This window comes from Notolepis coatsorum (assembly GCF_963971535.1).
Source record: "Notolepis coatsorum genome assembly, chromosome: 3".
In the NCBI taxonomy this organism is placed as follows: Eukaryota; Metazoa; Chordata; class Actinopteri; order Aulopiformes; family Paralepididae; genus Notolepis; species Notolepis coatsorum.
The window spans coordinates 147,511,973-147,535,732 of record NC_140167.1 but is presented as its reverse complement, the minus strand read 5'-3'; the positions used below and the strand labels follow the sequence as shown (position 1 = coordinate 147,535,732).

At 44.4% G+C, this 23,760-nt stretch overlaps 1 protein-coding gene across 4 annotated transcripts in view; it reads left to right on the top strand.

Moving 5' to 3' along the window:
• The first annotated feature begins 11,546 nt into the window (after nucleotides 1-11,546).
• The window catches only part of LOC311224878 (solute carrier family 35 member F5-like), a 55,830-nt gene continuing 43,616 nt past the window's right edge, over nucleotides 11,547-23,760 (top strand). Inside the window, exons 1-5 of one of the 4 annotated variants that reach the window (XM_084310015.1) lie at nucleotides 11,547-11,695; nucleotides 13,322-13,447; nucleotides 13,712-13,778; nucleotides 13,890-14,031; nucleotides 15,630-15,779. In XM_084310015.1, the coding sequence (XP_084166141.1) occupies nucleotides 13,897-14,031; nucleotides 15,630-15,779 (285 nt within the window). In that variant the 5' untranslated portion in view covers nucleotides 11,547-11,695; nucleotides 13,322-13,447; nucleotides 13,712-13,778; nucleotides 13,890-13,896. Of the gene's footprint in view, nucleotides 11,696-13,321; nucleotides 13,448-13,711; nucleotides 13,779-13,886; nucleotides 14,032-14,848; nucleotides 14,892-15,629; nucleotides 15,780-23,760 lie in introns of those variants that run through there. The other 3 variants (XM_084310014.1, XM_084310016.1, XM_084310017.1) reach the window with 3 other exon arrangements.

Genomic DNA, 23,760 nt, shown 5'->3' with positions numbered 1-23,760 from the left:
TTTAGATGCATTTTTTTGTTCGCTGGAAAAGGTAAGGTACGTTTTGTCCATCCTTGGGTTCCAAATGGCATTAAAATCCGCACCTATTATATATGAGTACTCGGGATGGTTTAACATTTCTCCGGTTAGTGAAGTGAAGAAACCCACTTCGTACAAATTTGGGGCATATACCGCTGCCAATGCAATTTTCCTGTTATTGTGTATAATCTGTGTAATATAATTTTGTATTGCTATTTTAAGTTAATACTGTGTGAGGAATCAACTGGAGTTCAAATATTGATGTTTTGAATATTCTGGTATGGCAAAAATCAAAGATGGCTGCAATTTCTGTATTTATGCTTCATACCTTTTATTCTATTGAACCTAGAATGGTGATGTTGGTGCCTGTACCTACTAGGTTTTCATGAATGAGTAATTGAATAAAAATAAAATAAACATGATTGGAGCATATCTTATATGATATATCACACAATGAGACAATAAATATGTGGAGAACTAGAGTTAGATATGAGAACTGTAAACAACAGTTGATTGTGAAGAACAAACGATGATTGTGAAGAACGTCCTCATCACAAGAAAGGATCTGTATCTCGGCACCAATGTCCGCCATGCCAAAGACCTGATGGAGGTGTTGCTGAGCAATGGGAATCCCTTTGAGGAGGGCAGTAAAGACCTGGTTACATTAGACAATAAGGTGTGTGAGTCTGCGGCTGCTGCCGTATCTGTCCATCAACTCGAGTCTACGGGACAAGAGCAGTACAACAATTTCAGGAAGAGTGCTTGAATCAAATGAAAGACTTCTGACAGCACCGATCAAGCGAAATGCAGAGCTCTATGCAGAGCTCTATGGGAAAGCTTTTATTGTGCTAGACACAATACACGTCAAGTAGAGATATTTCTGTTGACGAGCAGTTAGTTGCGCCAGGTGTAACAAGACATTTTCTCATTCCTGTCAAATAAGTTGTTAACAGATGGACAGTTCCCAGATGACAAGGATGTCTACATCACTGCAGGTGATCAAGTCCACCATGTTGGAAACAGTCCACCAATGGATCAATGCAACCCTGACACTCGTGTCCTATAATACATCTCCTCCACGCCCTCCAAACATCATCACTTGGGAGGGTGCATACTGATACAGATGTTTGTCGTAATCCTTCTGACTAATCTCCATCACATCATTTTAAGGGCCCTTTTCAGGCGGGGGGCCCCCTTTATGCTTTTTGGGGGGTTTTGGTGATCAAATATTGAATATTGAACTATAATAATCAGTGCAGGGGCTCACTTATCCTTGAAAGACACTTTTATCACTGACTTAAAAGGCCCATACATCTCCATAAATGTTCAGGGGGGAGGGAATAAGTGCTTACCCTACAGACCCCAAGAAGTGCCCTATATTCTGTATTGTTTAATATAAATGCATTTTTTATTCCAATCCCGATTTGTATTTGAGATTCCCAAATCCCATCGGACTTGACTTCTTCGTGTCCCTCAGTGAGTGTAATACCAGCATTCAACTGTATGGGCCACAGCGGTTTCTATCATCATCATCATCACCACCCACGCTATGCATAAAATATATAGGTCCGCAGAGAGGCACGCTGAGGAGGCCGTGCAAACTGCAATGGAATTGGAGTGCTTGCATTCTTTCATTTATTTGCATTTATTTTAAATTTGTTGGACCTTATGGTGTTCTTGTTCTGTTCTTGACTTATTGTTATGTTTTCTTCTTGACTTGTTTAAAGAAGACCTGTACGGCCCATGGGGACATTAACGTGTGTTGTCGGGCCTTATATACATTTGATTTGATTTGATTTGGAATATGGGGCATCTCTCTCTCTTTACCTAATATTTTGATTCTATCCTGAAATTATTCAGTTGGAAGGGCAGTCTATATGTGTAACGGTAAAAATTTAAATAATTTTTTTTTATAAAAAATATATTTTTTTTTCAAAAAGGGCACTTTTTTTATGAGGCTCAAAAAGGCAGGTGCTCAAGCACCCCTTGAGCTCTATGTGTGCACGTGCCTGGGGGGGGGGGGGTTGTGTTAGGACATTTACAGGGGCCAGTTTAGAATTGCAGTCTCCCGTAGGTGTTTTTTTAGAGTGTTTTTGAAAGTGGGTAGTGATTCACATTCCTTTACAGCTTTGGGTAGGGCGTTCCACATTGATGTGGCATAATTGCGAAACGTGTTTAGTCCCTTGTTTGAGCCGAATCTGGGTTTAACATGATTTGTGGAGCTCCCTCTGGTGTTGTGATCGTGGTATTCACTGACCTTTGGGAAGTATTTTGACATGTACATGGGTACCTTGGTCGTGTAATGTATCTTGTAGACCAGGCCCATTGCAAGTTGCTGTACTCTGTCGTCTACTCTAAGCCATCCTAGGTTGTCAAAGTGGGCAGGGGTAAGGTGAGTTCTAGTAAGGTCAAGCAGTAGCCTGACCAGTTTGTTTTGAGATGTTTGTAATTTTGTTTTTAGCGCCTTTGAGGTGCTTTGGTACCATTGAGGTGCATGCATAGTCGTAGTACCCTTGAATGAGTGCTCCTGCCAGAGTCTTCAGGGTATTCTTGTTTACCAGTGAGGAGATCCGGTACAAGAATCGTGTTCATTGGTTGATTTTTTTTATTACATTGGATGCCATTTTGTCACAGGAAAGATTTGCCTCTAGGATGGAACCCAGGTAGGTAATATCTTCTTTCCTTGTGACCATATTGTCACCCACTGTAACTGAGAAGCCGTCGGTCTTGCTGAGTTTGTTATTTGAACCGAAGAGAATGGACTCTGTTTTGCCCATGTGTAATGATAGTTTGTTATTGATAGTTTGTTAGCAAGAAAAAACGGCAATGACGTAACCACTACACCTCCCTATAGTCAAAGTCATGCCTCCATGAGGTTTTAAAACAAAAACAAAAGATTTTTTTGAGTGGAGGCTATTGTGATGTGAATGGGCCGAAGTGATGACGTCAGGAGCAGGGACTCAAGTGGCTCATTATTGAACGCAGGTGTTGCTGATTGTGTGCGGGTTGAGACGCTGAGACTGTTTGATAAGCCAGTGGGACTCAGAGATCGAGGTTGGAGCACGCACGCAGTAACCAGACTCTGTTAGGGCCCGGGGGGTGGGGTCGATCGTGGAGAGTTATCCGCCGGCGATGAAGAGAAGTTAGATAGCCGTCCATAGTTCCCGGTAGCGAGAGGAGGGGAGGCTTACCCTCCTGGAGATAGGTAGGGACGGGACATAGAGGGTCTGAGTTACATCGCTCCCAAAAGACTTAATACTTGGCTCGTCCTCGCGGACACCGAGTACGTTACCAGGTGACAAACCCAACTGTATCCTGGAGGACCACCGTGTGCCGGAACATTCGTCCGGAGAGTTGGACGGGGTCCAAAGCGTCGACCCTCGGGGGGGGGGTCGCGCCGTGCGGCGAGTTAAGTCCACTGTTACCCACATTTGCACTTAGTATAGGATTTTGTATTACAGTCTATTTTTATAACTGTGTAGGCCTACTGTATATATATATATATTGTATATGGGATATTGTGTATTTTCTAGTTACCTTAGCTGTATGATATCGTGCCCTTAATTAACCTGCATATTCGACTAGTCCTTTTATATGCCCTATTTATTATATAGCCCAGGCTGGTATATGTTGTATAGATATTGTGTGACCCATTGAAGGGGAACAGGGGAACCAAGAGGGAGGGGTAATTCGGACCTGGGGGGGTCTGCTATAATTAGTGTGTACAATTGATCCATTATCTACCAGTGCCTATTTGGGAGTGTGATTAGCGGGCCGTGTGTATGTGATTAGGCATCTCCTTTGTATAACGTGCCGTGCCTCTTAAAGAGGGTGTTTTGACGTGGGTTACTGTAATAGGACGTATGCATGTTCATAATTGCGTGCCTCATATAAGAGGGTGACTGAGTTACGGTTGCAGACGACCTTTACGGGGTCCGATTAGTCCCCCCAATTAGAGACCCCTAGTACCTGTATGAATTACTTAGGTGTTGTAATAAAGTGTCTTATTAGACGTGAGGCCGTACCAAGCGAGAGAGGTGGCGGAGGATTTACAGCGAGAGTGTGGGCTGATAGCGGTAGGCGATGCCCTAGATATTCACATGGACCAGAGCTGGTCGGATAAAGTGTGTGTGTGACTATTGTTGTGCATTGTGTATGTACCGTACCTCGTTCAAACTAAGGGTTGTTGCCCATATATAAAGTGTGCTGTGAGATGTGCTCCACCTAGAGGTGAAGGGTTTACCTATAGATGTGATAGTGCTGTAGTGCTGTAATGTATAGAGTGATTAACTTAGAGGTGATATAAATTTACCTAGGGGACGTCTGTCTATACCTGCTGCATTCTCTGGTTCTGTTAAGCCCTGCATGTCACAGAAGGGAAAGGTGTATCGGCTTCATGGCTCATAGGTTTTAATTAATAGCTCATATCATTATTTAGCATAGGACTTAAATGAAATAAAGTTGGTATTCCTTGTAAACCCGGTTGTGAAGTTGGTTATTTCAGGCATCTGGATAAATAGCAGTTTCCCTGCTAAGTAGCAGTTTCTCCTGCTACTGGTATAACTCACGTATTTATTACATTGGTGACAGCGGTGGGATACAGAAAAAATATGCCTGGAGATAACCAACCGCCGGCTGAGGCCGGCTCAAGTCGATCAGACGCGTCTCCTTCCCCTAGTAGTAATCTGGCTATGTCCCGACCCATTTTTATGCCTGAGACTTTCACTGGTGCCGGCCGGGAATGGTCTGATTGGGCTGAACAGTTTGAAATGGCCGCTGGGGTTAATAATTGGAGCGAAACATTGAGACTAAAATTTATGAGTCTTCTCTTGTCAGGTCGAGCCCAAGAGGTATATGGTGGGTTATCGGCCGCAGCTAAAGCTAATTATGCCTTACTCAAAGAAGCAATGGGTAGATGCTTAGAACCATGTGATAGTGATGATTGGAGCAGGGCCACCTTCTCTTCTCGTAGAAGGTTACATAAGGAGAATATCCGAGAATTTGGTATTGCGCTTCGGAGGCTGGTTGTTAAAGCGTACCCCTCAGCGGACGCCCACACCCAAGATTTATTGGCTAAGGATCATTTTATTTCTAATGTTGGGAATGGGGAATTGCGAGTTAGCCTTTGCAGTGCCAAACCTACAACCTTAGAGGATGCCATTAATCTTGCTGCAGAATTGGAGCTGATTAGGGAGTTGGAGGGCAGTAAATTGGCCTCTGATGCACAGGTGCGTGGAGTCACTGAGCAATCTGGGCGTGACAAACAAATGGATACGCTGCTGGGGGTCGTAGAGGGCCTGCGGCAGGAAGTTAAGTCTCTGAAAACCACTGTACAGACTATAGCCAATTCAAGCCAATCTGTTCCTAAACCTACACCTACCGTGTCTGCTCCCCTTCCATACTCTGTTAGTGCCCCCACTCCCCCGACTAGATGTGAGGGAGAAAGAGAGAGGGGTTGCTGGGAATGTGGGTGTAATCGTCACTTCAGACGCGACTGTCCTTATTTACAGGGAAACTAGAGGGGGTGTGCACAGAGGGTCCAATGCCCGCCCCCATTTCTGAGTCTACTGTGGCCCCTGACAGCTTGAAGGGTGGTTCGGGATATCTCCAAGCTAAGATAGGTGGGTTAGACTGTCATGTACTTGTAGATACTGGAGCTTCTAGCTCTGTCATTCCTAAACAACTGTGGCTCTCTGCTACAAAAGGGGGATGTGATCTGTTAGATTATGTTGGGCAGGCTACAGCAGCTAATGGGGGGGGGGTGAGCATTCTGGGATGCTGGCAGACGGTATGTCAACTGGAGTCACTCGCGCTGGTAGCAACATTTTTGGTTGCTGACATTCCCTCTGATGAGATTTTGCTTGGATTTGATTTTCTTTCAACATATGGTGCGGTGGTTGATTTGGGAAAGAAACAATGTCAGATAATGGGCAGGACATTTCCCCTGGTTGACCCTAACCCCTCATTAGAGCCTCAGGCTGTGACAGTGTTGTCTGACACCCTGGTGCCCCCACGCAGTGAAATTATTATTTTGGGTCAAGTCCAGAGCAGATGGGGAGATTATGCAGCAGCAATGCTGGAACCCTCCACTTCCATTTCCAAACAGTGTGATGTTTTGGTAGCTCGGGTGGTATGCAGAGTCCAGCAGGGCACATTACCAGTGAGGGTTATTAATGTCACTAATGAGGATATTATGCTAAAACGTGGCATGAAAGTAGGCACCCTATTCACTGATATTGAAATAGAGGAAGGGGGGGCGGAGCTGCATGACGAGAGGGAGGGGGAAAAAACCTTGCAGCCTTGGACAGTTGATACACTCATGCGTCAGTTTGGCGTGGAGGAGAGGGTCTTGCCCCTGACGAGTTAAAGGCAGTCAGGGAGATACTGCACAAGAACCTCACTGTGTTTAGTCAGGGGGAGACTGACTTAGGCAGGACTCCTCTGACCCCGCATGAGATTGATACAGGGGATGCAAAGCCAATAAAAATGCACCCCAGAAGGGTTCCCCTCCATTTACAGCAAGAGGTGACGAGCCACTTGAAGCAAATGCTCGATAGTGGGATAGTTCGGCCATCTTGTAGCCCATGGGCGTCTCCCATTGTACTGGTAAAAAAGAAAGGGGGTGGGCTCCGGTTCTGTGTTGATTATAGGAAACTCAATGAGGTTACTAGAAAGGACGCATACCCCCTCCCTAGGATTGATGATGCCCTGGATAGCCTTTGTCATGCTTGTTGGTTTTCCACCCTGGATTTAGCGAGCGGCTATTGGCAGGTGGAAGTAGACCCGAAAGACCGCCATAAAACTGCATTCACCACCCGTCAGGGGCTATTTGAGTTCAATGTGATGAGTTTTGGCCTTTGCAATGCACCCAGCACTTTTCAGAGGTTGATGGACCTAATTCTGGCTGATCTGCAGTGGACTACCTGCTTAGTGTATTTGGATGATATAATTGTATTTGGGCGCACTTTCCATGAACATCTAACACGCCTGAGTGGTGTGCTGGAAAAACTTCAGCAGGCCAACCTTAAGGTTAAACCATCCAAGTGTGACTTGTTTTCAACGAGAGTCCAGTACCTCGGACATGTAATCTCTAGTGAGGGAGTGAAGCCAGATGCTGCTAAAGTGGAGGCAGTCAGAGAGTGGCCTGTTCCTACCAGCCAGACTGAGGTTAAGAGTTTTTTGGGATTAGCCTCATATTATAGGCGCTTTGTGAAAGGGTTTGCTGACATTGCCCGGCCTCTGCACCAGTTGACAGAAAAGGGGAGGCACTTTCGCTGGAGTGAGGACTGTCAGGGAGCCTTTGAGCAGCTCAAGTGTAGTTTGATTACCACCCCTGTTTTGGCTTATCCCGACCCCAGTAAACCATTTATCCTGGATACGGATGCAAGTGACGTGGGGATTGGGGCAGTATTGTCTCAAGAGGAGGGAGGACTCGAGAGAGTAATAGCATATGCTAGCAGGGCTCTTACAAAACAGGAACGTAAATATGCCACCACTAAGAATTAACTTCTGAGTATGGTAGCGTTTACCAAATACTTCAAGCACTATTTGTTGGGTAGGGAGTTTGTGTTGCGAACTGACCACAATTCTCTCCGTTGGCTTCATAACTTTCAGGACTTGGAGGGGCAGTTGGCTCGTTGGCTTGAACAATTGGCCAATTTCCAGTATAAAATTGTGCATCGTCCAGGCAAGCTACACAGCAATGCTGATGCCCTTTCTAGGCTGCCGGCTTTTTTGGAAAAAGAAATATCTGACCAGAAGGCCTCTCAGGCAATAACAGACAGGGCTGCTGTAAGGATGTGCGCAGTACAGGAAGCTCTGCCTTCTGTAGTGTCCAGTGGGGAAAAAGAGACTGATGAGTTAACCGATGCACAGATGGCCGATAGTGAGTTAAGACAAATAATTCACTTTAAAAATCAGGTTGGTTCTGGTGCAATACCGGTAGACGCTGGCCTGCAGAATTATGCTACTGTGTGGAGTCAGCTCCAGGTGCAGGGGGATAGGCTGGTGCGGATTCCTCCTGCAAATTCCGATGCAGCCTCTCAGGTACAGGTGGTGCTCCCGCAGTCAATGGTGCCTGGGGTTTTAGAGCAGCTGCACAATGTCTCCACCGGGGGGCACTTGGGGGTGCAGAAGCTGCAAGGGAAAGTTAAAGACCGGTTCTATTGGCCAGGCTGGTTTGGCGATGTCAAGAGATGGGTTAGAGAATGTGTCGATTGTGGTTCAAGGAAGAGTCAGGGGAAGCGGCCATGAGCACCCTTACAGACATCCAGGGTATCTAGGCCTTTTGAACGGGTGGCACTCGACATTCTTGGCCCCCTCCCCGAGACCCCTGGGAAAAATAAGTATATTTTGGTTGTGGGGGACTATTTTTCCAAATGGACAGAGTCTTTTCCATTGCCTAATCAGGAAGCACGGACAATTGCCAAAGTCTTGACCGAGGAGTGGGTGTGTCGTTTTGGGGCGCCAAGGAGTATCCACTCCGACCAAGGTTGTAACTTCGAGTCAAACCTATTCAGGGAGTTATGTAGGCTTCTGCACATGCAGAAAACAAGGACATCCCCCTACCACCCCCAGTCAGATGGCCTGGTGGAGCGCTTTAATCAAACCCTTTTGTCCATGTTGTCTCTCTTTGTGGAGGACAATCAGTTAAACTGGGACACACTGTTACCTTATGTTATGTTGGCCTATCGTAGTAGTGTGCATGCTAGCACCTCCTTCACCCCATATAAAGTACTGTTTGGACAGGAAATTGTTCTGCCAGTAGATATTATGCTGAAGGTGGGCAATCAGGAGTCCTGTGACTCGGTGGACAATTATGTGTCTAGGTTGCGGGATACATTGTCCACGGTGGTGGAAGCAGTTAAAAGGCACCAGGCCAGGGCCTCGGAACAGCAGAAAAAGTCCTATGACTTTAGGGCCAATTTTCAATATTATTCCGAGGGGGAATTGGTTTGGGTTCAGAAAAAGGCCAGGAAGCGTGGGGTGTGTCCGAAGCTCCAGAGGCGGTACAAAGGTCCCTTTAGAGTGGTGGAGAGGGTGACCGATGTGCTTTATAGGCTAGTGCTAGTGGAGGGAGGGCCAGAGAGTGTGGTTCACTTCAACCGACTCAAACCTTTCACCTCTTCTTTGACAGCCCCGTTAAATCCAGTACCAGCATCCAGGAGAGCTAATCCGAGGAGTGGGCTAGCCGGCGTCAGTCCTCTGGGTTCCCGTTTGGTGCCAGTTGGGTCGGCCATCGATCTTCCAGCCGGGATGGCTCTGCGGGGGGGAGGCCACCACCGGAGGACCAGACAGGCGTTGATCGGGGGCCGGAGGACGCAGACGGAGCACAGGAGGAGCCAGTGGACCGGATCGGCGGTGAGGGTGGACCGGAGGACGCAGAAGGAGCACAGGAGGCCCCAGGAGACCAGACCGCCAGTGATCGGGGGCCGGAGGAGGCAGAGGGGACACAGGGGGCTCCTGCGGCGACTGAAGCTGCGCCCCAGTCGGAGGTGGTGGTGTCCAGTCCGGGGCTGCAGGAAGGTCGGCCTGCAGGGTCTGTTGAGGAGGGACGTCCAGTACGCCAGCGGAGGGCACCCCGTTGGTCTTTAGACTACGACATGTCGGCATAGGACTCGAGGACGAGTCCTTTCTTTAAGGGGGGGGGGAGTGTGATGTGAATGGGCCGAAGTGATGACGTCAGGAGCAGGGACTCAAGTGGCTCATTATTGAACGCAGGTGTTGCTGATTGTGTGCGGGTTGAGACGCTGAGACTGTTTGATAAGCCAGTGGGACTCAGAGATCGAGGTTGGAGCACGCACGCAGTAACCAGACTCTGTTAGGGCCCGGGGGGTGGGGTCGATCGTGGAGAGTTATCCGCCGGCGATGAAGAGAAGTTAGATAGCCGTCCATAGTTCCCGGTAGCGAGAGGAGGGGAGGCTTACCCTCCTGGAGATAGGTAGGGATGGGACATAGAGGGTCTGAGTTACATCGCTCCCAAAAGACTTAATACTTGGCTCGTCCTCGCGGACACCGAGTACGTTACCAGGTGACAAACCCAACTGTATCCTGGAGGACCACCGTGTGCCGGAACATTCGTCCGGAGAGTTGGACGGGGTCCAAAGCGTCGACCCTCGGGGGGGGTCGCGCCGTGCGGCGAGTTAAGTCCACTGTTACCCACATTTGCACTTAGTATAGGATTTTGTATTACAGTCTATTTTTATAACTGTGTAGGCCTACTGTATATATATATATTGTATATGGGATATTGTGTATTTTCTAGTTACCTTAGCTGTATGATATCGTGCCCTTAATTAACCTGCATATTCGACTAGTCCTTTTATATGCCCTATTTATTATATAGCCCAGGCTGGTATATGTTGTATAGATATTGTGTGACCCATTGAAGGGGAACAGGGGAACCAAGAGGGAGGGGTAATTCGGACCTGGGGGGGTCTGCTATAATTAGTGTGTACAATTGATCCATTATCTACCAGTGCCTATTTGGGAGTGTGATTAGCGGGCCGTGTGTGTGATTAGGCATCTCCTTTGTATAACGTGCCGTGCCTCTTAAAGAGGGTGTTTTGACGTGGGTTACTGTAATAGGACGTATGCATGTTCATAATTGCGTGCCTCATATAAGAGGGTGACTGAGTTACGGTTGCAGACGACCTTTACGGGGTCCGATTAGTCCCCCCAATTAGAGACCCCTAGTACCTGTATGAATTACTTAGGTGTTGTAATAAAGTGTCTTATTAGACGTGAGGCCGTACCAAGCGAGAGAGGTGGCGGAGGATTTACAGCGAGAGTGTGGGCTGATAGCGGTAGGCGATGCCCTAGATATTCACATGGACCAGAGCTGGTCGGATAAAGTGTGTGTGTGACTATTGTTGTGCATTGTGTATGTACCGTACCTCGTTCAAACTAAGGGTTGTTGCCCATATATAAAGTGTGCTGTGAGATGTGCTCCACCTAGAGGTGAAGGGTTTACCTATAGATGTGATAGTGCTGTAATGTATAGAGTGATTCACTTAGAGGTGATATAAATTTACCTAGGGGACGTCTGTCTATACCTGCTGCATTCTCTGGTTCTGTTAAGCCCTGCATGTCACAGAAGGGAAAGGTGTATCGGCTTCATGGCTCATAGGTTTTAATTAATAGCTCATATCATTATTTAGCATAGGACTTAAATTAAATAAAGTTGGTATTCCTTGTAAACCTGGTTGTGAAGTTGGTTATTTCAGGCATCTGGATAAATAGCAGTTTCCCTGCTAAGTAGCAGTTTCTCCTGCTACTGGTATAACTCACGTATTTATTACACTATCGTTAATGGAACAGTGATTGATATGAATTGCACAATCTGCTGATACTAATACTACAACATAAAGCGAATTTAATGTACAGTAGGTTAAGTTATGGAAACTAAAAATCTGTAAATCCGCAAAATCATCTCATAAAAGTCATAATCATCTTTCGGTCCGACTACACATCCCAGAAGCTTGAGCGAGAGTCAAGTGAAGTCACCTGATCGGGAAATAGGAGCGAGAGTATTTGCAGCTAATGTTTACAACCATTTGGTTGTCAAGTAATTTGATCGTCTTAACTGTACATCTATCGGTATTTCGTATGTTCCCACTTATAAAAAGCCGAGGATTTAATGTTGGTAATACAATTGATGATTTCTACCACCACCCAGGTAAACAAAACTATTTGATCATCTAATAAATTAATCTGGCAAGGTTGTTAGCTAGCATGTACAGGTATTAGCTAGCTAACGACTACTAGCCAAGACATACACAGTCTAAATAATTGTAACGTTAGCTTGACGTTTTGGCTTGGTCCAGTCTCATATAATTAACGTTGCAACGCCATTGGGACCAGCTTTGATTCGACAGTGTTCTAAATATGATTACAAATGTAAAGCTAGCTATGCTTGACAGACATCTGATGTCATCCTGCTGCAACGTAAACAATTGTTCTTTGGCTGACGTTCTGTTGAAGCAGACTGTCTTAACGTTAGCGAACACGTTTAACTCTTGCAGAACCTTAATGTTACAGTCCCGTCCTCATGCCACGGTTGTCTTTTAATAATAATAATCACCTGCTAGTTAATTACAGTCTTCACCTGCTGTTGTCTACGATGGGAATAGCCCATTATTACTGTTGCATCTGTGTTTACCCTGCTGTCCCTCCCAGATACCCAGCCTACACATTTCCTCAGGAAATGAGATGTTGCCTGCAGTTCAGCACCCCTTATTAAACAATTGGGGTCCAGTACATTGCTCAGGTGGTGGGCAGTGCAGTTATTATAGCAGCCACCTACTAGTTAGTTACCAGATCATAGTTAGAAATATCCTTCTGTTGGTTCAGAGGATGCAACCCCACATCCATTTGGTTACCAATCTGCCTCTCTACCTCTAGTCTAGGCCAACTTTCCAAACACTTATACAGTTTAACAGTTCTAGTTTAGTCCCTCTCCCTCTCTCTATGCTGTACAGGCGCACCAGCCTGAGATACAGTACATTCCTTCATGCATCTGGATTTAATCTCCATAGATATATACTGCATTCTGTAGATGTGAGCAAAGCCAGGCTATACTACAGAACCTGCATTAATGGACCAGGACTGTTTTCCGGGGGCTCACTGTGCTGAAGCCATAGTTACCATGTATTTGCAACATCCTGGGTCCAGCCATGGACCTTTTGTTGTGTGTGTAACTACGGTGAAACCTTGCAAAGGTAGCGCCTCGGTGTAAACTCACTCCTAAATTAAATACCCCCACTTTTCCACCTGAATTCAGGTGGCAGGATGAACAATAAGTGGTGTTTAACATACTTGCTCATCACCAGCGACTCCTACAGGTCGGTTGGTGCGCCTGCGCAGTAGAATCAGGAAGTGTCGGGGGCAGCGTGAGCCTCCCACGCGTTACTCCTCGCCACTGTGAGATCGAGCTGCGCAGGTGAAAAGATGCGACTGCTGTTACCTCAAGTACAGGAGGGGACTTGTGCTATGTATGACTTAGTCCACATTGCAGCCGGCTTGTGGGAGGCAAGAAACAGCATTCGTGACAGGGGAGGGTTGAATTGGATGATACGAAATTGGGATGGGAGAAAATATAGAAAATGGGAGAAAAAGTGGATCAAAAAAAAAAACATACTTGCTCACATGGTGCTGGTGAGTGGAGAGTTTGTGGTTCGAGGCTGTTGGTGCAGAGCGCGGAGTGCCTGCTAGTACCTAGTGTCCACCGCACATGTCATACATGTCTCTCTTAAATACTAAAACAGGAACAGCGTAGCCAACTGTCTCTCCATATTTGTTGCAGGTGCTGCTTTTCAGTGAAACCCCATGTTGGTCCTTTTCCAAGCCTCTGAGCTGTTCTACGTTGCACTAAACATCCTACAGACTGGGAGAGACCCGGGGCCAAGACCAAATTGCCTTTTTTCACAAGGTAAAACTTCATATTGTACAGGCCTGTTTTGGGGTGTCAGAAGCCTATTAGTTTAGGCTAAATCATATTTGTTTTCCCACCACACCTAGCCTGTGCCTCACTGTATCTTATTCTTATCTGTCTTGGCTCTGAATGGATTTTCACCCCAGCGGCAATGTTCAGTCTTGCACAACCCCAGCACCTCAGAAACAGAGTGTGGAAGAACTACACTGTGGATAACACTTGTACTAAAGTCAAGTTTGTTATCTACTTTGACACTTCCAGTGTGTTGCCTGACTGAAGAGGCCTCACAGGAGAACCCATTGAAGAGTCCTTAGAAAGGATTTAAAAGGTACTGTCATATCTGAATAACCACTGAGAAAATATGAGCATTTCTGCCTCTTTTCAACTAAAATAAAGTGTGCGCGTGTGTGTGTGTGTGTGTGTGTGTGTGACCCAGCAGTGTCCAGATGGTGTGGGTTTTCATCATGAACCGGATGGGCTCTCAGGGCAGCTCAGCGGCCCAGCGGAGGCGCATGGCCCTGGGGGTGGTCATCCTGCTGCTGGTGGATGTCATATGGGTGGCCTCCTCCGAGCTCACCTCGGTAAGGGCCCCAACACTACCTGCCACGTGCCTTTGGCCCCTCGCAGGCCTGGCTGCAGAGCATGGTCATCATTACAGAAGTAAATAAGTTAGAGGGAGGGCCTTTATCTGCTAAAAAGGATATATTTTATGTTTTGGTAACGGTCTATATTAGAGATGTTCCGATACCATTTTTTCCTTTCCGATCCGATTCCGATACCTAAGCTTTGGGTATCGGCCGATACCGATACTTATCCGATACCAGTGCATACATGTAAAAAAAAAAATATTATATAATTTTTTTTTTAACAAATACTGTTTTATATATACTGTTTTTTTGTAATAACTAGAAAGTAATGGTATTTATTCAACAACAGGTGATTGTATAGATTTGTATTAGTATCATTAATCAATGAGTATGGGGCTTCAGCACTGCAGATATACCCTACTCCAATGATCCACACGGACATTATACGTTGCTGCACTCGCTACCCACTGGCTCTGCAGATATACCCTACTCAGTCTGTCTACAAGGCTCCGTTTCAGTAGCAGTCGATCTGTTGTGATTTTTGCACAATAAATATTCAACATTCTCTTTTGAGACTCCGCCTCAGACTCTTATCATTTGGCACTAAAAGCTAAACATTGTCACCGATATGGCTGTCCGCAACATGTCATTAATTGTGTACGCGAGGTGGTCTCAATGACGACACCAACGTGAGCTAAGTTAGCATAGCATGAGCTGTCGGTATATGAAAAGACTGTAACGTTACTGGTGACATTGTGATTTAACGAATACTCCTTTGCCAACTTGCTGTACTTTGCTTGCAGGTCTGCAGCCATTATTGCTGGATTATATGAATAGCCCCAACTTTAGCCAAGGTAATGTTAAAGCTAGCTTTCGGTTAGCTGTTCAATGCTAATAACACCAGCCACCAAGCGAACCCATGAGCTCCCCGTCAACACCGCTCTGTCGGGACGATGACATTTAAGAAAGTATCTGCTGTTAAAATGACAAATGGCATTGACACTTTAATCGATTAAGCACACGTTTGTTTTATAATGCTTACTCAACAGACCACAGTGTTGTTGATAAATTACGTCATATGGTATCGGAGCGCAGCATTAGAGGGTACTCGCCGATACCGATACCAGCATTTTAGCCAGTATCGGCGGCTTTTCCGATACTGGTATCGGTATCGGAACAACTCTAGTCTATATCTGTTGCAAAGGCACGTAGGATTGAATCCTGGATGGGAGAGCTGCAGCGAACTTGACTGCTTGAAAAAAACAAAACACAACTCATTAGTGAACTAAACTAAATAAGACTTGTGCACATCTAGTTGGACCCCGACTGGAGGTGCAGGTCAGCGCAAGAGCGATAAAGCTAAAAGAAGAAAACCTTCAAAAGAAGGGACCGCACACTCCTCAGGACTGATTTTCTTTTTGCACAACACGTTTCGCTTCCGCTTCCTCAGGTGCTAACAACTCATTAGTGGTCTAATTGACCAGATTCTGGTTGGAATTGATCATTATGATGTCAGATGAAAATTTGTTAAATTGTTATTGGAGTCTGAGCGTTGAAAATCCCAATACCTTTGTGTTCTTTTCTGCTCTCAGTACATATTCAGGCGGCAGGATTACAACAAACCCTTCTTCAGCACGTTCACCAAGACCTCCATGTTCGTGCTCTACCTGCTGGGCTTCTTGCTGTGGCGACCATGGAGGCAGCAGTGTGCTGGGAGCCCGCAAAGGAGACGATCCGCATTTGTATGTAGTACAAATAACATAACAGGCTCCTGCCACAAGGGGGCAATAAGTTGTTTTGGAGCTAAAGGGACGGTTCAGGATTTCTAGAACACAAACTTATAACGAACCAAGCCCCCTGTTGTGACATTCAAAACGTTTTCACGACAGCATTTTTGTTGTTCCTGAGAAATTGGCAGGAACCTTTATTACGTTGCTAGAGAAAGTCAAATAATTTCTCTCCAAATCTCATACAAGTACATGCAGACCTATTAACTTATTCTTACTATAACTACAGCTTATCAGAGTAAATGGAATGCAATGTCAAGAGAAACTGTTTCCTTGACTTGCTCTGTAGTGCTAACAAATGCTAACACAGTAATGTTTTATTTATTTATTATTCTAAAAGGGGCTTTGTTATCAATAGAAGGTTGCAGTGGAATTGACCTCAAGCCCCACCCTCTTTATCCTCCAATCACAACTGTTGCTTTCCTCGGACAAACAATTGTTTTCTTTGGACAAACAACGCTTGGAGGTGATTGGAGGATGGAGAAAAGAGGGCGTGAGATAGGTTAATTGCATTGCTACGAAACAGCTTGAACCGCTTATTTCCTGTCAGCTATTGATATTAACTCATTGACCACCAGCGATTAGTCTGGCCCCGTTCTAGCACTGCCACGCTTTAAAAGATAGGAGTGCGTCTAGGGCTGGGCGATATGACGATATTATATAAATATCGGGTACAGTTCATTAACGATACACTTTTTCAACGTATCGTGGATATCGTGATGTTTTGCCCAAGAGGATTGTGTCGCGTCAATCTGTCCACACGTTACTCGTTCATATCTCAGCCTGTGCTGAGATATGCCCATTCCGCGGTCTGTTAATAACGTTTTCAATCAGACAGATGTATGGAAAGGCTTTTATTATAACATTCGTTGTAGTAAAATCATTATGCCTCATTTAGTCATCCTGTGAAGCACTGGTCTCCTACTCGACGGCCGCGGGGAGCTAACGTTAGTAGCTTTGTTGATGTTCAGCACACGGGACATTCAGGAAGTCAAAAAATAATAACGCTTGACGATTGGTGCTAAGAACAGCAGGGCGGGTGCAAGCCGTGTGACGTCATTGGCAGACTCGACTGTCAATCAAAATGATTATGTTTCCGTCAGAATGAATGAATGAAAACTGTATTAAAAGGTTGCAGAATGGGTACAATACAGTACAGGAGGATGAAGACCAGAAAAAGACTTTCGGCTTTTTTACATAAGGGTCCTCCATTTTCAATTCATCAAAACATTTAGAGACATACATATATACAGTAGTTTCATAAAAATGCTAAAATGCTATTTATTTATTTATTTATTTATTGATTGATTGATTTAAAACTTTAACATATTGCAGAATGGGTACAGTACAGCTCAATACATACAATTGTTAAGGGGATGCAGACCAGAGAAAGACTTTAGTCTTGTTTACATCAGGGTCCCCCATTTTCAATTCATCATATTTCATATCTAAATCATATATCTCATATGCAATATATAATCTAATAATCTAAATCTAATATAAAAATGCTAAATGCATGGGTATTTTATTTTGTCTTTAATGTTAGCTTGCAAACTCAAATACTGTCTTGGTAAGCCTCATAATGAATTGTTTGGGGTAAAAAAGAAAAACATCGTGATGTGTATCGCCGAAAGGTCAGAAAATATCGTGATATCATATTTAGGCCATATCGCCCAGCCCTAAGTGCGTCACCTTGTTTGTAGAGCTATAACTATATTCTATATTCTAGCTATGGATACAATACTATGGCCCATTTTGACAACACCTATCTATCGTTCAATATGCGAAAAATAATTAATTTCTTCATCCATACGTTCCAGTGTTATACCGTGGTGAATATAAGTATGGTTATAGCGTGGTCTGGGGTAATTCCCGAAGGGCTGAGTAATAGCCTTATACCTAAATTCTAAAGGTCGTTTCTGATTATTTGATTGCCAGTAACAGCATTCGTATTGAACACTAAAAACGCTTATCAGCCCGATCGGTATAAAAGCATTGCACGATCAAGCTAAAATTGACGTCAGATAGTTTCAAGTTTCTCAAGTTTCAAGATAGTCCTTACCTGTGATCGGGAGTATTCCAAAAATAATATTCCAATTGTTTGATCGCCATCTGGTACATCCGATGTCCATTTAGTCCACGACATAACCCACCACAACATATGGATCGGGGATATTTGACGCGCTTCAATGCAACCGGGAGAACCGCTAGACTGGCCCGACAAAGGAAAGTGAGCCCGGTGACATTTGACCGTTGCACAGGCCAAGATACAAGGTTCCAAAGGGTGCTCGATACCGCCGTCTAGCTGGATGCGGCCGGTATTGCACTTTGGCGATCTCAGACTCATTCCCTATGGTAACACCAAGTAGGCGAGTCAATCTATGAAAAAAAAGCACTTAACCCAAAAAAAATTGATACAAAAGGTTTTTCGATGGATTCCGATAGTATTGGGCGTGCTAAATAACATACTAAAAGTCGACCAAAATCGACCCCCCCCGAAAGCCGCCATTTCCAAGATGGCGTCCCAGATGGCGGTGGAGATATTAAAATGGCTATATCTCAAATTGAGAATATGGTGCAAAGGATTTCTCAACTGATTCTGGTACCTCTGGGCATGTTCACTAACATACTAAAAATCTAGGAAAATACACCTTCCAGAAAGGCTTAATTTTCAAGATGGCGTCCAAAATGGCGGCAGACCAAGCTTAAAATGGCTATATATCTCAATAGAAAAAAATATATAACTATGATTTTTCACTTGATTCTGGTACCTCTAGACATGCTTGTGAACATACTAAAAATCTAGGAAAATACACCTTCCGGAAAGGCATCATTTTCAAGATGGCGTCCAAACTGGCGCCCAGGAGCTTAAAATGACTATACAAATACAAATAGCTTACTAAAAAAGGTGTTTGCACTCTCCAGCTCTCAAGCTAGCATAGTTGAAGCCTTCTTTTTGACCATTATAGTTGTTATAGTTAGAGGACATGGACCACACACATTGACAGTGTTGTGAAGAAGGCACGACAACGCCTCTACTTCCTCAGGCGCCTAAGGAAGTTCCAAGTCAGTCAGAAGATCCTTAGGAACTTCTACTCATGTACAATAGAGAGCATCCTGACTGGCAACATCACCTCCTGGTTTGGGAATAGCACTGCACAAGACCGTAGCAGACTACAAAGAGTGACACGTTCAGCCGAACGCACAATTGGAGGGGGGCTTCCCACCCTCCAGAACATTTACAACAAGCGGTGCAGGGGGAAGGCTAAGAGAATTATTAAGGACTCGAGCCACCCGAACAACTGCCTCTTTGAACCGCTGCGGTCAGGCAAGCGATACCGGAGTCTTAAGGCGAGCACAGAAAGACTCAGAAGAAGCTTCTATCCCCAGGCCATCAGGCTGCTAAACGAACAATAAACAATATGCAACAACCATCAAATGCACACAGCACACACACCCACACGCACACACTCACTTAAACAAACAACACACTGCAGCACCCACTCTCCACACTTTAGATCACACAAACACACTTTATATTTATTGATAAAGGATTTGCACTACAACTCGTACATCTACTGTAAATTGTACCTAAATTGCACCTCATCCCATTTCTGCCTTGCACTATATAGTATTGTATATTAGTACACTGCATAGTATTGTGTATTGTATATTATATGGTAACTCAGTTACGTCTATTCTGCATCGAACATTGTACATATGTCTATACTGAACACTGTGGCCTAATTTTTTTTATTTTTTTTTTTACTTCTAATTTACATACTATACTATGTTATTTTATTTCATACTTATCTTATCTTGTCTTGCACAGTCTCTGGAGCGTAACAGTAAGAAGCATTTTGTATAAAAGTATTCTGTACTTCTGTATGACAACTATTAAAGGGGAACTATTTTACTATTTCTTTCACTATTTGGGCACTTTTACACAATTCCTGTGAGTCTATGGAACACCTCTGTAATATATATATATTTTTTTATTCATTGTTTTGTATTTCTAATCCAGTCCTCAAAAACAGCATTTTTCTACCTCAAGATCTTAAGCCGTTTTGAGCCTGGGCTCCAACCACAATGGTAAGTTACTGCGCCGGCGCCTGGTTCGCCTGAACATTATCATGCAGCGGTGTCTCTCTGACATCACAAATCGCGCACATTTTCAAATGACTCAGTTCAGTGAGGGTGAATATTGTGAGAGGAGAATTGGAAGAATGCGCCAATATGAGAATTTTGAGACATAGATCATATTAATATAAGTTCACATAGCTAGGAAACAATGCTAAACACTCAAAAAGGCCATTTATAAGATAGTTCCCCTTTAAAGAAACTTGGAGGTGTTTGCACTCTCCAGCTCTCAAGCTAGCATAGTTGAAGCCTTCTTTTTGACCATTATAGTTGTTATAGTTAGAGGTGTTTGCACTCTCCAGCTCCCAAACTACCATCGTTGAAGCCTTCTTTTTCTGAATCAGTTTCTTTCTTTCTTTTCTGACCTAGTCCTGTGTTTGGGCATGCCTGGACGTGTCTGACCTGGCGGTGTTATTTGGGAGTTATCGTTCAATTTCAAACAGCCTGCACCTGGTTGGCAGGGGATGATGCACATTATTCATAAGGGAGATGAACATCCAGGGCAGTCTTCAGTGAGTTACTTACCAATGATAGACATGTACTCCGGAGACAAAACATGCATTCTGTCAACACTGGAGTTCATTTGTGGTCTGGCATCCAAACACCACCTTGCCCCAGTAGTTACATTTGACCAACCCCTATATTGGAAAGCAGCAGAGATAATCCTAGATTCACCACAGTGCAGTCACCTCAAGTCCTTTGTCCTGCTCCTAGGAGGATTTCACACATTTATGAATTTGCTAGGAGCAATTGGTACACTGATGGACGGTACAGGACTTAAGGACATTCTAGGGGTAGTCTATGGGGAGAACTCAGTAGCCCATATGATGACAGGCAAATCAGTTCAGAGAGCATTCCGTGGCCATCTTCTGGTTGACAAATGTCTTAACCGCATGATAATATCAGAAATGGTAGATGATAGTCATGAATTTGCAGCAATGGTTGAACAGTCTGAAGCAATGTATACCTCAATAGTTAAGGGTGAAATGCCATTGGAAACAGTGTTCACATCAGAGACCCTCATTACAATAAATGAAGAGCTGGGAAAAAGGAAGATGGAACTGTGTGCTAGATCCAAAACTAGTCAGTTGTGGCTAAATTACCAACACATGTTAGAAGTTGCTAGGTCACTGATAACAGCAGATCGCACAGGTTCCTGGCTTTTGCACCTACGCGCTGTTTCTGAATGCATGCCGATATTCGCTGCGGCTGGGCATTACAATTACTTGAAATCGGCACACTTTTATGTCCAAGAGATGAGTCAGCTTCACATCAACCACCCAGATGTCTTCAGACAATTTGAAAAGGGTTTTCATGTTATCCGTCGCAGCAGCCAATCATGGGCAGGCCTCAGCTCAGATCTTGTAATCGAAACAACATTGATGAGGTCATTGAAGACTACAGGAGGGATGACACATGGAAGTGGAATGACCGACAATCAGAGATCCCTTTGGACAATGTCAAAGGGCATAACATCAGAGTATAACACCGCAATGCAGGAGTTCTCAAACCAGACATACACAACATCAGAACAGCACAAGGATTCAACAGAGGCAAGGATGAAAAGTTGCTATATGTTCACCTTTCTCTCCAGACTCTTCTTTAAGGAATGTTGTTACAGGTGTTGTCGCTGAGGATGGAGTGAACGTGCATGATTATGACTGTTGGACGCAACATCATGCACAAAATGATCGGACAGCCGGCATTCACATTTTCATTTAGTAGAAAGGATAAAGCCATAACCCTTGGACAAAAATCGTCTATCAAGGTTGCTCCTGATCGAATCATTGATTCTGCACTTCTTTTTCAACGTTTCCTTATTGTCTCCCAAACTGGAGAGCTGTCATTGGAGGAGGTTATGCGTTACGAACTCAGTCCTTTCCCTCCTGCCCTCTTTGAAGCCGGAAACGTCTTCCGCAAATCTGATAAACCACAACTAGCGCACGCGATCTGTGATCATGCAAGTGATGCAATCCTAGATTCTGTACCAGAAACGGAGCATTATGTTCTTGATGGTGGTTCACTCCTTCACCGAATACAATGGAAGCACGGACAAAGCTATGGTAAAATTGCACAGTCATATGCAGACTTCACCATCCAACATTATGGCTCAGCTACAACCATTGTGTTTGATGGCTATGAGGATGGGCCATCCATTAAAGACAACACACATCAAAGAAGAGGAAACAATATTCATCCCATTGTCAACTTCACTGCTGAGACAGAGTTCTCAGGTAAGAAGGAGGAGTTCCTGTCAAGAGATCTGAATAAACAGAAACTGATCCACATGATAAGTGATGAACTGAAAGAACGGGATTGCACTGTGGTCAATTCACTTGGAGATGCTGATGTAGACATAGTAAGGGCCGCAGTGGGATCATCTTTTCTTCACACCACAACGCTGATTGGAGAAGATACTGATCTCCTCGTCTTACTTCTTTACTATGCACAGAGAGATAGCAAGGGCCTTTATTTCAGATCAGACAAGTCGAAAGCTGATGGCAGTTTTAAAGTGTACGCCATAAACCATTTGAAAGAAGTACTCGGACAGGATGTGTGTTCTCAGTTGCTGTTCATCCATGCTGTGACACAACTTCCCGGATCTTCGGAGTTGGCAAAAAGACAGCATTCCAAAAACTTGTAAAAGGGGATCCTGTCCTTCAGGCTTGTGCCAATGCATTCACTGTACCAAACCAGACAACAGATGTGATCGATGACCTTGGGTGCCAAGCAATGGCTGTCTTTTTTGGTGGAAAGTGCACAGATTTGCTTGCAAAAATGAGATATAACATTTTCAGCAAGAAGGTTGTCTCAGCTTCATCAACGGTAACGCCTGAACGTCTACCACCAACTGAATCTGCTACCAAATTCCACTGTCGTAGAGCATACTACCAGGTCATGGTCTGGATGGGAACAGATGATGGTATAGATGCTCTAGACTGGGGCTGGAACCTGCAGGACAATAGATTTGTCCCACTCATGTCAACAATGAATGCTGCTCCAGACAGTCTCTTGAAGGTCATTCATTGTAACTGTACCACTGCCTGCAAGACACTTCGCTGCTCATGCAGAAAATATGGACTACCTTGTACTACTGTCTGTGGACCATGTCAACTTCATGAATGTGACAATCCACATAACAAGTTTCTCCCAGAGGATCCTGAAGATGATGATGAGTAGGCCTAAAGACCACAATAAGTGGGTCATTTATTTTGTGTTCAACACCAAAGCCAGCTTTCTAGGTTGAATATAATAACCAATTTTAATTTTAGCCAAAATAAGCTACAGGCAGCCATTTTGATGATGCAAATGATGCATTCCTAGCAGATATATTTAGCTAGATATTTTGCTCGTTGTTAATGTATAGAGGTGCCAGAATCAGTTTATAAATCCTTTAGAAATGTTTTCCCATTTGAGATACAGGCATTCTAAGCTCCCAGTCGTCATTTTGGACACCATTTTGAAAATTAAGCCTCTTCGCAAGGTGTATTTCCCTAAAACTTTAGTATGTTCCTAAGTATGTCTAGGGGTACTTGGGGTACCAGAATCAAATGACAATCATTTATATAATTTTTATATTGACATATATATAGCCATTTTAAGCTTGGCCAGCCGCAATTTTGGACGCCATCTTGAAAATGAAGCCTTTCTGGAAGGTGTATTTTCCTAGATTTTTAGTATGTTAGTGATCATGCCCAGAGGTACCAGAATCAGTTGAGAAATCCTTTGCACCATTTTCTTAATTTGAGATATAGCCATTTTAATCGCCCCGGCGCCATCTGGGACGCCATCTTGG